At 39.5% G+C, this 14333-nt stretch overlaps 1 protein-coding gene across 1 annotated transcript in view; it reads right to left on the bottom strand.

Moving 5' to 3' along the window:
- The window catches only part of ZNF565 (zinc finger protein 565), a 36630-nt gene that overhangs the window by 19542 nt on the left and 2755 nt on the right, over positions 1-14333 (bottom strand). Inside the window, exon 2 of the mRNA XM_077773756.1 lies at positions 3832-3990. Within this exon, the coding sequence (XP_077629882.1) occupies positions 3832-3859 (28 nt within the window). The 5' untranslated portion in view covers positions 3860-3990. The remainder of the gene's footprint in view (positions 1-3831; positions 3991-14333) is intronic.

The following is a 14333-nucleotide window of genomic DNA, read 5'->3' as shown; positions in this document are numbered from 1 at the left end:
AGGTCATGATCTCGCGGTTCGTGGGTTCGAGCCCAGCGTCGGGCTCTGTACTGACTGCCAGCTCGGAGCCTGGAGCCTGTTTCAGAGTCTGTGACTCCCTCTCTCTCTGACCCTCCCCTGCTCACACTGTGTCTCTCTCTCTCTCTCCTAGAAATAAATAAAACATTAAAAAAAAATTAAAAAAAAAAAGACAAGGAATGGCATACTCTGATTTACATTTAAAAGGATCATGCAAAGAAGGTGAACTAAGAAGACAAGGGAAGGGAAGCAGGGAGACCAGTGAGAAGGTAGGTAACTGCAATAATCCAGGCAAGGGGTGAGGGTGGCTTGCAATTAGGGATGGTGATGGGGGGAGTGATGAGACCTGATCAGACAGGAGAGTCTCTGAAGGTAGAGCTGATGGAATTTGTTGATTTTAGGTACAAAAGAAAAGGAAAACAAAGAAAAGGGGAAAAAAAAAAGCCACGATGATGTTAAGGTGTTTGGCTTGAGGAAATGGAAGTATGAAGCTGTCATTTTTTAACATAAAGAACCCTGAGAGGAGCAGGTTTGAATAAACCAATTATGAGTTCTCTTTTAGACTCTAATACTTGAGATTATTATTACGTATCACAGACACATGGGCTGTAGCCATGTAAACTTCCAACAAGGCAATGTTAGCAGAACTTGACTGTGTATGTTCTCTGATGAAGCGATTCCACAGCTGAGACTATCCAAAAGATGTGTGTGGGCTACAGAGACACTCTTGACATTGGAAACAACTTCGAAAAGAATTTAAAAAGGAGGACTAGTTAAATAAATTACAGTATATCCACACAATGGGAACACTGTTGCCATAAAATGAACACATTTATTGGTAGATGTTAAGATGTTAAACAATCTTGGGCAAAAAAGGTAGTTAATGGAAATTGTATGTGTAGTGTAATCCTACTTTTATAGGAAAAATATACATATGTTCTATATATGCATGTGTGTGTGCAGAAGAGGGACTGACAGGATTTTCAATTATGTTTTTACAACATTAGTCTCTGTGTGTATAATTACAGGGGGAATCTGTTTTTTCCTATATTTTCAAGTTTTCCCTTAAGCATATGATTTATAATCATAAATAATTTATACCTTCCTCTTATAATTTAGGGGGTAAATTATAAAGGGAAATATGAATGGAATGATTCATGAGTGACAGTGCGGTGTTTTGGGGAACTTGCATGCTAAAGGAGCTTGATTTTCTCTATAGTTCTAGAGCCTTTGAGGGGCTTGTTCTCAAACAAAAACTTAAAGCTCCCAACTGCCCAGAGAAGTGAGCTTTCATATGAAAGCCTTCCATTTTTGTTAGTGTCCTCACTCACCTGTGCACACACCTCTTGTCAACCCTTAATCCAGGGATATCCTCCTTGCTCCAAAAAGAAATCACATTTAATTTACAGAAGCAACTTCCTAAACACACAAAAAGAAATGACTCTTAGCCAGTGTGGCAAACGTTAACTGAATTACTACTATTTCACCATTATCTGGTTTTCCTCTCCTTTTGCGCACATAGATGACATGTTCCAGTACCTTGCGGTTAGGCAAGGCCATAAGCTGGTTTTGGCCTATGGAATCTGAGCTGAGGTGATGGGTGTCACTTCAATCTGAGGCACTGGCAAGACTGCATAATTCTCCAATCTTTCTATTCCCTGATGTGTGGCCAAGAGGACCATGTGTTTCAGATGGTATAGCTATAGATTGGTGGAGTCTGCTTTGGTCTGGGACTCTGCCTACACAGATTGCACAGGGGACATGTAGCATGATCAAATTAATAAAAAGCTATTCTGTAAGCCATTATGATTTGGGGGTTGTTTGCTACCACAGCATAACAGCCTGTCCTAACTAATACATGAATTCAGTTATACTCCAATTATATAAAAATTCAGACTCTGGCCTGTGGTCAGTGGGAGAAAGAACACTTTCTTAAAGTGCCAGAAGAGGGACGCCTGGGTGGCTCAGTTGGTTAATTGTATGACTTTGGCTCAGGTCGTGATCTCACAGTTCATGGGTTTAAGCCCCTTATCGGGTTCTGTGCTGACAGCCCAGGTCCTGGAGCCTGCTTCAGATTCTGTTTCCCCATCTCTCTGCCCCTCCCATGCTCACATTCTGTCTCTCTCTCCCTCTCTCAAAAATAAACAAACATTAGAAAAAAAAAGTCAGAGGAAACTTCAGAAATAACAGAGCAGAGCTGTTAATATCCAACTTCATACACCTCAAAGGGATTTTTCACAAACACACAATGTGAAAGACAAGGCCCCAAAGAGGTAGATTATGAGTTATAGGATAAGTTGATCTTGACCTAGCAAAACCATGCTTCTCCAGATCCTACCATCAAATCTTTGTACAATTCTTCTGGGCAAAGTTTAGCCATCTATATACCACTTGGTAAAGCTTGAAGCTACATCTCTAGATTTTCTCTATCTAAATTGACAGATATTCTTATTCTTTAGAGGCCAGTGGACCTGGGAGAAGTTGCCAGATCATAAGAATTAGACATATAGAGGTATTTCCACCTTAACATTAGTAATCTATTCATTAAAAGCACTCATTCTGCACAAGAACTCTAACTAGAGCCTTTTCCCCACTATTTAAAATGTGAAAAACATAATGCATTGCATTTTAACACAAAGCACCCAATTTCCCAAAACATAATTGAACACAACAAAATATCTACATATAATAAAATTGTATTAGATTGAAATTTTCTTAAAACATTACTTCTTGATCACAAATTATTAACACCAGTTGCTCTGAGTGCCATGACCATCTGCATATCCCTTTTGTTAACACACCAATCTATATACCTGTCAAAATACTTGCATGATTGATGTTTTATTAATTATATATATTTTTTATGTTTATTTTTAAGACAGAGAGAGAGAGAGAGAATGAGTAGGGGAGGGGCAGAGAGAGGGAGACACAGAATCCGAAGCAGGCTCCAGGCTCTGAGCTGTCAGCACAGACAGCAGGCCTTGAACCCATGAACTGCGGGATCATGACCTGAGCCAAAGTCAAATGCCCAACTGACTGAGCCACACAGGCGCCCCCTTGTATTTTAAATGATGCATTGAATTTTATTGATGTAAACATACATTTCCCCAGTATAAACATCAACCAAAAATCATTACAATGAGATATATACATTCTCAGGCAATATTTAGTTTTCTGAGTTAGATAAAAGCAGGGAGCTTAATGGGGCGCCTGGGTGGCTTAGTCGGTTGAGCGTCTGACTTTCGCTCGGGTCATGATCTCGCGGTTCTGGGTTCGAGCCCCGCGTCGGGCTCTGTGCTGACTGCCAGCTCAGAGCCTGGAGCCTGTTTCAGTCTGTGACTCCCTCTCTCTCTGACCCTCCCCTGCTCACGCTGTCTCTCTCTCTCTCTCCTAGAAATAAATAAAAAACATTAAAAAAAAAAAAAAGCAGGGAGCTTAAATAAATGAAAGATTTCTATAAAACAGTAATTCTAAGTACTACAAATTTAGTAGTAATATAATAGTTAATAACATAAAAATGTTGCAGATATGGTTAAATAAAAAGAAAAAAAACAGGTTACAAAACAGCAGGGTATCATGTGGTCCTAGCTGTAAAACACACAAATACATCAATACAGACAAATTACATGAAAAATGTCTAGGAAGTTTTATCCTTAAAGATTATTTTGGTTATTTCCAGCTGTGATCTTCAATGTTCTTCATTTTCCTAAAGTGTATCTTTTTTCAATAATTACATATTAATTTTTAAATTATTTTTAAGTTCTGTTGAACGTAAGCTATTCCTAAGTAGCAGATGAAAAAGAAAATACTCACTTTTTTTATGCAATCTTCCCTTGAACATAAAATAATAGCTTAGGATATTCTAAAAACAGTTGTATTTTCATAGAATGGCTTTTGTTTTTGCTTCGTCAGCTCCCAGTAGTTGCAAACTTCTTGATTTGGTAACTATATTCATGTGTGCTGTAGTCCTGCCTGCAACAGAATGAAAAGTCATTAGTATATCATGTATCTACATTATGTGTAACAGTGCATAACAGTGCTTCCTTTCACCTCTTCTTGCCAGATGCGTCTATTATGCTTCCGCACCTGCCCCACTGTTCTCTAAAGAGTTACAAACTTCTCTTGCCCCATTGGTCATACTTTGGATTCCAGATCATTAGAATGAAAACTGCAAGTCTTTGAGTGCCTGGGTGGCTCAGTCAGTGAAGCATCTGACTCAGGCCATGATCTCATGGCTTGTGGGTTTGAGCCCCACATCCGGCTCTGCAATGACACAACAAAGAGCTTGTTTTAGATCCTCTCTCTCCCTCTCTCTCTGCCCTTCCCCTGCTCACTCAAATTTCTCTATCTCAAAATAATAAACATACATTTAAAAAATTAAAATAAAAAACCGCATGTCTTCTATAGGATTCAAGAAAACTAATATCCAGAGCTCTTATGAGATCAGTTTGACTTACACATGGTATGACATTGACTGTTCTGGTCACACAAGGTATCTCCCTCTTATGAATTCTCACAGCATTACTATCAGGGTAAGCTAGTGCCCTTTATCATCCTTTATTTTGAATATCTGTGTACTACTTTTGTCTCACCTATTATATTATTTGCACTTTAAAAGTAAATAGAGACTATAACTTTTATTTTTCCTCTTAAGTAATCTCCACACCCAACATGGGGCTCAAACCCACAGTCCTGAGATCAAGAGTCAAATGTTCCACCAACTAAGCCAATCAGGCACACAGAGACTATGACTTAAAAAAATTCTCTTTAGTAGGCAATAAAATGAAAAAATTAGGGTTATTTTGATAATGAAATACTAATATTTATTCGCTTTTGAGAGATAGAGTTCAAGTGGGGAGGAGGGGAGAGAGGGAGACACAGAATCCAAAGCAGGCTCCAGGCTCTGAGCTGTCAGCACAGGGCCAGATGTGGGGCTTAAACTCAGACTGCTAGATCATGACCTAAGCTGAAGCCGGACGTGTAACTGACTGAGCCACTCAGGTACCCCATATAATGAAATACTACATAGTGATTATAAAATACAACATTACCATGTAATGTATTATTAAATAAGGCAAGTTACAGAACTTATGTACAAGTGATACCCCTCTATAAAATCCCACAGAAAAATATTTGAAGTATATCCCCCAAAATAGTAAAAATATTTATTTCTGGATGAAGGAAGTTTTACCAAGTTTAGTTTCTATTTTTACATTAACCTTATATTTTTCATAAGAAAAATTGTTTCCATTTAAAAATAAATAACCAGGGACACCTGGGTGGCTCAGTTGGTTAAGCATCAGACACTTGATTTTGGCTCAGGTCATGATCTCACAGTTTTGAGACTGAGCCCTGCATCAGGTCCCCTGCATTGGGCCCTGGCTTTGAGCTCCAGCACTGGGCATAGAGCCCACTTAAGATTCTTCCTCTCTCTCTCTCCCTCCACTCTTCCCCGTGTGTGTGTGTGTGTGTGTGTGTGTGTGTGTGTGTCTCAAAAAACAAAAAAACAAAAACACCCAACCCCCCAAAAACCCACCAAACCAAACCAAAAATAAATATTGTTGTAGCTAGTATTTCTTTTCCTGGCAGTAGAAATATTAGGAAAAATTGAGACAATGTCTATGACATGAATGAAATCAAGAAAGGAAATTAGTGTGATTGAAACCAATAACAACTAAAAGCTCTTCAACAGTATTTTATTTTANCAGAGCCCGACGCGGGGCTCGAACCCACGAACCGCGAGATCATGACCTAAGCGACAGTCGGACGCTTAACCGACTAAGCCACCCAGGCGCCCCTCTTCAACAGTATTTTAAATGTTGATTCATATTTCTTGATACATTGGTATAGCTTCCTTATCAGAAATATTTTAAAAAATTTTTTTTTTTTTAATTTATTTCTAGGAGAGAGAGAGACAGCGTGAGCAGGGGAGGGTCAGAGAGAGAGGGAGGCACAGACTGAAACAGACTCCAGGCTCTGAGCTGGCTGTCAGCACAGAGCCCGACGCGGGGCTCGAACCCACGAACCGTGAGATCATGACCCAAGCAAAAGTCGGACGCTTAACCGACTAAGCAGCCCAGGCGCCCCCTTATCAGAAATATTTTGTGATTGACCAATTTTCAAGAAAGTTCAAATTAAATAAAACAGCATATATACAGTAGAAAGAATGGTGTCAGACACACAGTAAGCTTCTTCTCCAAACATTAATTATAAGATTTTTGGGTAGGATCTTTGCAAAACCTGAGCACTTTTTATTTTTATTTTATTTTATTTTTTTACAAATAGTTTATTGTCAAATTAGTTTCCACATAATCAAAACCTGAGCACTTTTTAATTTATCATTTTGTTTATGACATCCTTTTCATTTTTCTGATTAAAGCTTTGTAAACATTTTTTATTAGCTGGGTGAATATAATAGATGATGGAACATTCCTCTTCTCTTTCCCTACTATTGGGTACATATTTGGGATATCTCAAAGGCTATTATCAGGTATTATGATCCTTAGTTTTAAATTTTCAGGGGTCATGAATTTCTTTGAAAATCTTATGGGATATAGCACCTGGGTGGTTCAGTTGGTTAAGCGTCCAATTCTTGATTATGGCTCAGGTCATGATCCCAGGGTTGAGGGATTAAGCCCCTCATTGGGTTCTGTGCTGAGTGTGGAGCCTGCCTAACACTTCTCTCTTCCCCACCAGAATTGGGTTGTCCACTCCCAATTCATGTGTTGAAGTCCTAACTCCTAATGTCACTGTATTTGAAGACAGGGCCATTGCGGAAGAGACACGGGAGTGAGCTTGTTTTCTCTCTCTCTATGAACATACAGCAAGAATGTAGGCATCTGTAAGCCAAGAAGAGAGCCCAACTAGAAACTAACTATGCTGACATCCTGATCTCAGAATTCCAGCCTCCATAACTGTGAGGAGTTATGACCTCAGCTGACCAATATAGATGTCAATATTGCCTAACGTGATATATAGAGTCCATGGAATCCTTATCAAAATCCAATGATATTTTTTTAAATAGAAAAATTCATCATAAAATACACACAGAATCTGAAGGAACAGTCATTTTGGTTTTTGTTTTTGAGAGAGAGCAAGTGCAAGTGAACAAGGGGCAGAGAAAGAGGGAGAGAGAGAGAATCCCATGAGGAACAGAGGGAAAGAGAGAGAGAGAGAATCCCACACTGACAGCACAGATCCTGAAGAGGGACTCCTTCAAGCTTACCCAAAGTGGGGCTCCTTTAAGCTCACCTGAAGCAGGGCTCGAACTCACAAACCATGAGATCATGACCTACGCTGAAGTTGGATACTTAACTGACTGAGCCACCCAGACGCCACTGAAGGTACGGTCTTGAAAAAGAACAAAGTTGGAGGTCTCACAATTCCTGATTTCAAAACTTATTACAAAGCTATGGTAATCAAAACAGTGTGGTACTACCATTAAGGCAGATATCTAGACCAGTGACATAGGATGGAAACCCTCACATATATGGTCAAATAATTTTCAACAGGAATAACCAAGACCATTCAATGGGAAAAAGGACAGTCCTTTCAATAAATAGTATTGGGAAAAGTAGATATCCATATGCAAAAGAATGAAGTTGGATCTTTACCTAATACCATATAGAAAAATTAACTCAAAATGTATCACAGATCCAAACGTAAGAACTAAAACTATAAAACTCTTAAAAGAAACATAGGAAAATTTTTCACAATATTGGATTTAATTAATTAATGTAATGATTTATTGGATACGACTAAGAAAGCCAGGCAACAAAAGAAAAAATAGATATATTGTGGACATTATCAAAATTAAAAAACTTCTGTGCATCAAAGGACACTATTAAGAGTAAAAAGGCAATCCATGGACTGGGAACAAATATCTGTAAATCATGTATCTAAAAACCTTACAATACTTAAAATATATGAAAAATTCCCACAATGTAGTAATGAAAAACAATCTGATTTAAATATGAGCAAAAGACATATGTCCAAAGATATTCAAATGGCCAATAAGCACATAAAAAGATCCCCCCAACATCACCAATTATTAGGGAAATGCACATCAAAACCGCAGTGAGGGGGGCACCTAGGTGGCTCAGGTGGTTAAGCCTGAGTTCCACTCAGGTCATGATCTCACAGTGGAGTCTGAGTCCTGAGTCAGGCTCTGTCTACAGCTCAAAGCCTGGGGCCTGCTTCAGATTCTCTCTCTCTCTGCCTCTCCTCTAATTGTGTTCTTTCTCTCTCAAAAATAAACACTAAAAACAAAACAAAAACCACTCCAATGAGGGGTGACTGGCTGGCCTAGTCACAAAAGCATGAGACTCTTGATCTCAGGTTCATAAGTTTGAGCCCCTCACTGGGTGTAGAGACAGCTAAAAAATAAACAAACAAAAATGAATAAACGTAAAAAAAACCCCACCATGATGAGATAACACCGTATGATAGCTATCATTACGATAGCTATCATAAAAAATATTTTAAAATACAATATATATGTGATTATATAACAAGTGTTGTCAAGGATGTGGAGAAATTGGAATTCTGTGCATTGCTGGTGGGAATGTAAAATGGTAGAGTGTCTATGGAAAATGGTACAGCGTCCTCAAAAAATGAAACATAGAATTACTATGTGACCCAAAAGTTCCACTTCTGGGTATATATACTCTAAAGAAGAGAAAGCAGGGATGTGAACAGATATTTGTCAACCAATGTTTATAGCACTATTATTCAAAATAGCCAAAAGGTGGAAGCAACCCAGGCATCCACTGATAGATGAATGATAGATAACATGTGCTATATATGCGCCATGGAATACTTATTATTCAGCCTTAAAAAGAAAGGAAATCCTGACACATGCTACAACATGGGTGGATCAGGAATGCATGTATGCTAAATGAAATAAGCCAGTCACAAAAGGACAAATACTGTATGACTTCACTTATATAAGGTACCTAGAATAAAGCAGTCTAAATTGCAGAGACAGAAGGCAGAATGATGGTTTCCAGGGGCTAGAGGAAGGGGGAATGGGAGTTATTGTTTAATGAGTGCAGAGTTTTGCTGGGGGCAGCACCCGCCTCTCTGGATGACAGTCACAGCAAGGAAATGGCAGTGTTTGCACAGCTCCTGCCATGAGAAACAAAAACTGGTATCTCTTTCTGCTACTACTGGCTCATGTTGGAAGTAAGTCTGCTGGTATTGACCAGGCCTCACAATATTCCAAATCATACTGATATTCCGCACACAGATACCTCATAAGGAAAAGCATATTCCTGCCTTTTCAAAAGAGATTTTAGATGAAACCACTGTGGATGATTGTCAAAAGGCTCTTCCTATGGGCCTTGCAGATCAAAGACAATTTAGCCTGGCCCTGAGACAAAGAACCTAATTTAGAGTTAAGGAACAGATAAGGGCAGAACTTAATACTTATACCTTTTCTTTTTTTTTTTTTTTTTAATAGTTTATTGTCAAATTAGTTTCCACATAATACTTATACCTTTTCTAACTGGTGATGTATGGCAGTCCCTTCCCTAAGGCCTACTTTCCGCAAACACCCTCCCTTACACTGGCGGCTGGGATGAGGATAGATAAGAGTAGCTAAAACATAACCCAAAAACAAAGGCCGACACATTTAGGGCCTCCATGGTGTTTACACATTTAGCATCAAGTCAAAAAGGTTTCCACAAACAACTTATTNACCTTGTCTAACTGGTGATGTATGGCAGTCCCTTCCCTAAGGCCTACTTTCCGCAAACACCCTCCCTTACACTGGCGGCTGGGATGAGGATAGATAAGAGTAGCTAAAACATAACCCAAAAACAAAGGCCGACACATTTAGGGCCTCCATGGTGTTTACACATTTAGCATCAAGTCAAAAAGGTTTCCACAAACAACTTATTAATCAGTTTAAAAAAATTCATCCTCTTGAGAGCCAGACAGAATGACTCCTAGCCTATCTATATACAACTTAACCTATATCCTAATCCTAGCGTTATTAACTTAGAACAAATATGTATGTCATCCTGTTTTTCACCAAGAACATCCTGTTATTTCCTTAGTTGTAAGATTTACTCAACCTCACTATGATTGGGGTAATTCTGCAAGAATATTTCCGAAAAACTTGTTCTTGTACACTTTTCAAAGTATCTTATCACAAAAACAACAACAACAACAAAGTATCTTATCACAAAGAGCTTCCCATTGTAAAAATTCCTTTTTCTGATCTCATGTTGTCGTTGGACCTTTAAATAAAGACACCAAAACCCACAGGACAGAGATGCCTGCCTGGTGATCAGAAAGATTCTTGTGGCTCTCTCACCCTCTCTCTCGCCAACACCGTCCATCCTTCAGGGACCCCTGGACCTGCTGGAGCCAGCCTCCGGCTGAGTTTCAGTTTTGGAAGACGAAAAAAGTTCTGGAGATGGATGGTGGTGATGGCTGCACAATGGTGTAAATGTACTTAATGTCACTGAATGGTACACTTAAAAATACTTAAAGTGGTAAATTTCATGTATGTTTAAATTTTCTGCATATTTTATTTACTTACTTTTAATTTTTATTTGAGAGAGAGAGAGAATCTTGAGCAGGCTCCATACTCAGCACAAAGCCTGACACAGGGCTTGGTCCCACAATCCTGAGATCATGACCTGAGCTGAAATCAAGAGTCAGACGCTCAGGTGACTGAGCACTCAGGCACCACTGTTATATTTAAACATAAAAAATCCCCAACAAACTAATGAAAATGGTTACCTACAATGAGTGAGTGGGGAATGGTGTGGGGAAAAAAACAGGGGGTAATGGGATTGGGAGAGAAGGAATTGTGGAGGAGTGATTGAATAGATCTTTTATCTGATTATGACTTTTAGAACCATGTTAATGTTTCATGCACTCAAAAAATAATTATAATCAACCAGGATGTATGTGTGTGTGTAAATCCAAAATAAAATACAAATAGTAACAAATGAACCTTTCTATGTTACAAATGAGTAACATTACCATACAGAAAGGTGTAGGGAAAGCTGTCCTTTCACTATATACTGTTAAGACTAAAAATAAAAAGAGGTATATGAGGTATGGGAGTGTAAGTTAGCAATTTTTAAAAATGTTTTATTTATTTTTCAGTAAGCAAGAGAGAGCACAAGCAGGCCAGGGGCAGAGACAGAGGGGAAGAGAGGATCCAAAGCAGGCTCCATGCTGATAGGTGAGAGCCCCATGTGGGGCTCAAACTCATGAACTGTGAAATCATGACCTGAGTCAGAGTAGGATGCTAAAGCAACTGACCTGCCCAGTCATCCCTCTAAATATGATTTTATTAAAATTTTTAAATGTTTATTTATTTTGGGGAGACAGAGAGACAAAGTGTAAGCGGGGTAGGGGCAGAGAGACAGGGAAACACAGAATCTGAAGCAGGCTCCAAGCTCCGAGTTGTCACACAGAGCCCAACACAGGGCTTGAACCCATGAAGTGCAGAATCATGACCTGGGCCGGAGTCAGAGGCTTAACTGACTGAGCCACCTGGGCACCCTAATATGATTTTCTAATAAAAGGAGCCAGTGTTCTCTGGGAAATGTGCATGTTCCAGAACTGAGGCTGGGAAAGTGTGAGTAGAAAGAGTTAGGGGTCCCTGGGGAAAAAAAGAGACAGACATAGCTTTTTTGCTATAAGAAAAGTCATTTCAGGCCGCTGGCCATCTTGTGAAAGTAAGAACAGCCACTATCCAGCCAGAAGATAACCTAATTATACCAGGGGCAACAAAATGGCTAGTAAAACTCACATTGCTTATTCAAAAGTGAATGTACTAACTTGATGTACATCCTTGGGTTATATTTTCAGGACCTAAACCCCTTTGAGAACTCAGATACCAGACCAACTGGAGCCAAGTGATGATGCTGTCCTTTGCCAGCTCTCATGACTTTGACCTGGACTCTTTTTTTTTTTTTTTTATGTTTATTTATTTTTCAGAGACAGAGAGAGGACCAGAGTGAGAGCACACAGAAGGGCCAGAGAGAGAGGGAGACACAGAATCCAAAGCAGGCTCTAGGCTGTGAGCTGTCAGCATAGAGCCTAATGTGGGGCTCGAACTCACAAACCAGGAGATCATGACCTGAGACAATCAGATGCTCAACTGACTAAGCCACCCAGGTGCCCCTGACTCAGTCATTTTAAGATGACTTTTACTCCAATTCCATGTTATATTCCCCACTGTAAAAGCTCCTTCACTAATATTTATGAACCCTTAGCATAAAACTTCCCCAATTCTGTTGTTCATGGAGACACTGCTTTGGGGAAGATCCCTGGTGTTCTCCTTTATTTAGTGGAAGTAAAACTTCCTTTGCCTATTTTTCGGCTGGTTGTGTCTTTTAGCTTGACACTCACCAAGAAGTAAATCCAATTTCAGGGAACAAAAATATCAGCCTGGAACATCTTGTGATGCCCAGAAAATATGCTAGTACTAAAAAATAATAAAGGGAACACATTGAAAGGACACACTAGTCATCTTGAAGGAGTTCCCAATGGCCAAATCTGGGGAAATTTAAGCAATAAAATAGTGAGGGTAATGAACTACAACCTACAGAATAAAAAAAATCCAATCTATACTTAAATAATTTAGTAAATAAATAAGTGGGAGAGAAGGAATATCTCCTTCTGAGAGTAGGATTCTATTCAGCAAATGTAGAAGAATGGACATCTGGGGGGTACCTGGGTCAGTCGGTTAGCATCTGACTTTGACTCAGGTTCATGGGTTTGAGTCCCCAATCAGGCTCTGTGCTGACAGCCTGCCTCAGATTCTGTGCCTCCCTCTCTCTCTGCCCTTCCCCCACTCATGCTCAGTCTCTCTCTCTCTCTCTCTCTCTCTGTCTTATCTCTCAAAAGTAAATGAACATTAAAAAAATTGTTTTAAATCACCATTTGGCAAATAGCTGGTAATGACATTTTCAGGGAAAAATTATCAATGAATGTTAAGGTTTGCAGGTGGAAGTAGAATGAGCTTAAGATCTTTCTCATGACACATATTAATTATAATGGGGAAAATGGCGACTTTGCAGTGGAGAAATCAGACAGAAACCACTTTAACCAACTGATTAAAGTTACCACTAGTAATGAGGCAAATTGACCTCTTAGGTCTCACAGTAAGATGTTTTGAGAAGAACACATCACATTTGTGGTATGCTTGTCCCAAAAGCATACCCTAAATTTAGTTACAAGGAAACACATGACAACCTCAATTTGGGGAACATTCTCCATTGCAGAATTTATAAAATAAATGACCACTTTTAAAAGTGTCAGGGTCAATTAAGACAAATAAAGACTGAGGAACTGTGCCAGAACAAAGAAGACTGAGAAGACTAAGCAACCAGCTGCAACATATGATGAAATTTGAATAAAATTTGTAGATTAGTTAGTAGTAGTGTATCAATGTTAATCTCCTGGTTTTGATCGTGTATTGTGATTATGTAAAATGGAAAATGCTGTAGAGAACAGCGGCAAAAGAAATGTAGATAAAATTAAATTTCCTTATAACTTGTAGCCCATCGACAAATACTTGAGGTGAGTGAGTACAACATTCCTCCAGGAAACTCCCCATCTTAATGTTAATGCCTTGCTGGAAAGAAAAACCACCTTAGCTTGACAATAGTCAGGCCTCCAGGATCCTGTAAGTCTTAATATGAAAATCCTTTTGGAAATCCTTTGTCTTTACCTTCCCCAACTCCACAGTATATAATCAACTGCTCCTCACAATCTCTGTGCAGTCCTTTCTACCCATGGGTCCTATCTCTGTGCTATCATAAAACGACCTTTGTGCACTTCATGTCTCAAGAAGTCTTTCTTGGGATGCCTGAGTGGCTCAGTCAGTTAAGTTTCTGACTTCGGCTCAGGTCATGATCTCACGGTTTTTGGGTTTGAGTCCCATATCGGGTTCTGTGCTGACAACTCACAGCCTGAAGCCTGCTTCAGATTCTGGATTCTGTGTCTCCCTCTTTCTCTGCCCCTCCCGAACTCATGCTTGATCTTTCTCTCTGTCAAAAATAAATGGATATTAAAAACAATATAAAAAAAAGAGAGAATTCTTTCTTGACTATTCATTTGCTCACAAACCCGCTTCAAATGGAGAAGGAGGGGGGCGCCTGAGTGGCTTGGTCGGTTGAGTGTCCGACTTTCGCTTAGGTCATGATCTCGCGGTTCGTGGGTTCGAGCCCCGCGTCGGGCTCTGTGCTGACTGCCAGCTCGGAGCCTGGAGCCTGTTTCAGAGTCTGTGCCTCCCTCTCTCTCTGACCCTCCCCTGCTCACGCTGTCTCTCTCTCTCTCTCTCTCTC

The sequence above is a fragment of the Crocuta crocuta genome, unplaced genomic scaffold (assembly GCF_008692635.1).
Source record: "Crocuta crocuta isolate KB4526 unplaced genomic scaffold, BGI_CrCroc_1.0 scaffold267, whole genome shotgun sequence".
NCBI classification, from domain to species: Eukaryota; Metazoa; Chordata; class Mammalia; order Carnivora; family Hyaenidae; genus Crocuta; species Crocuta crocuta.
Note: the sequence above shows the minus strand (reverse complement) of the source record. Positions and strands in the feature narration are given on the sequence as shown.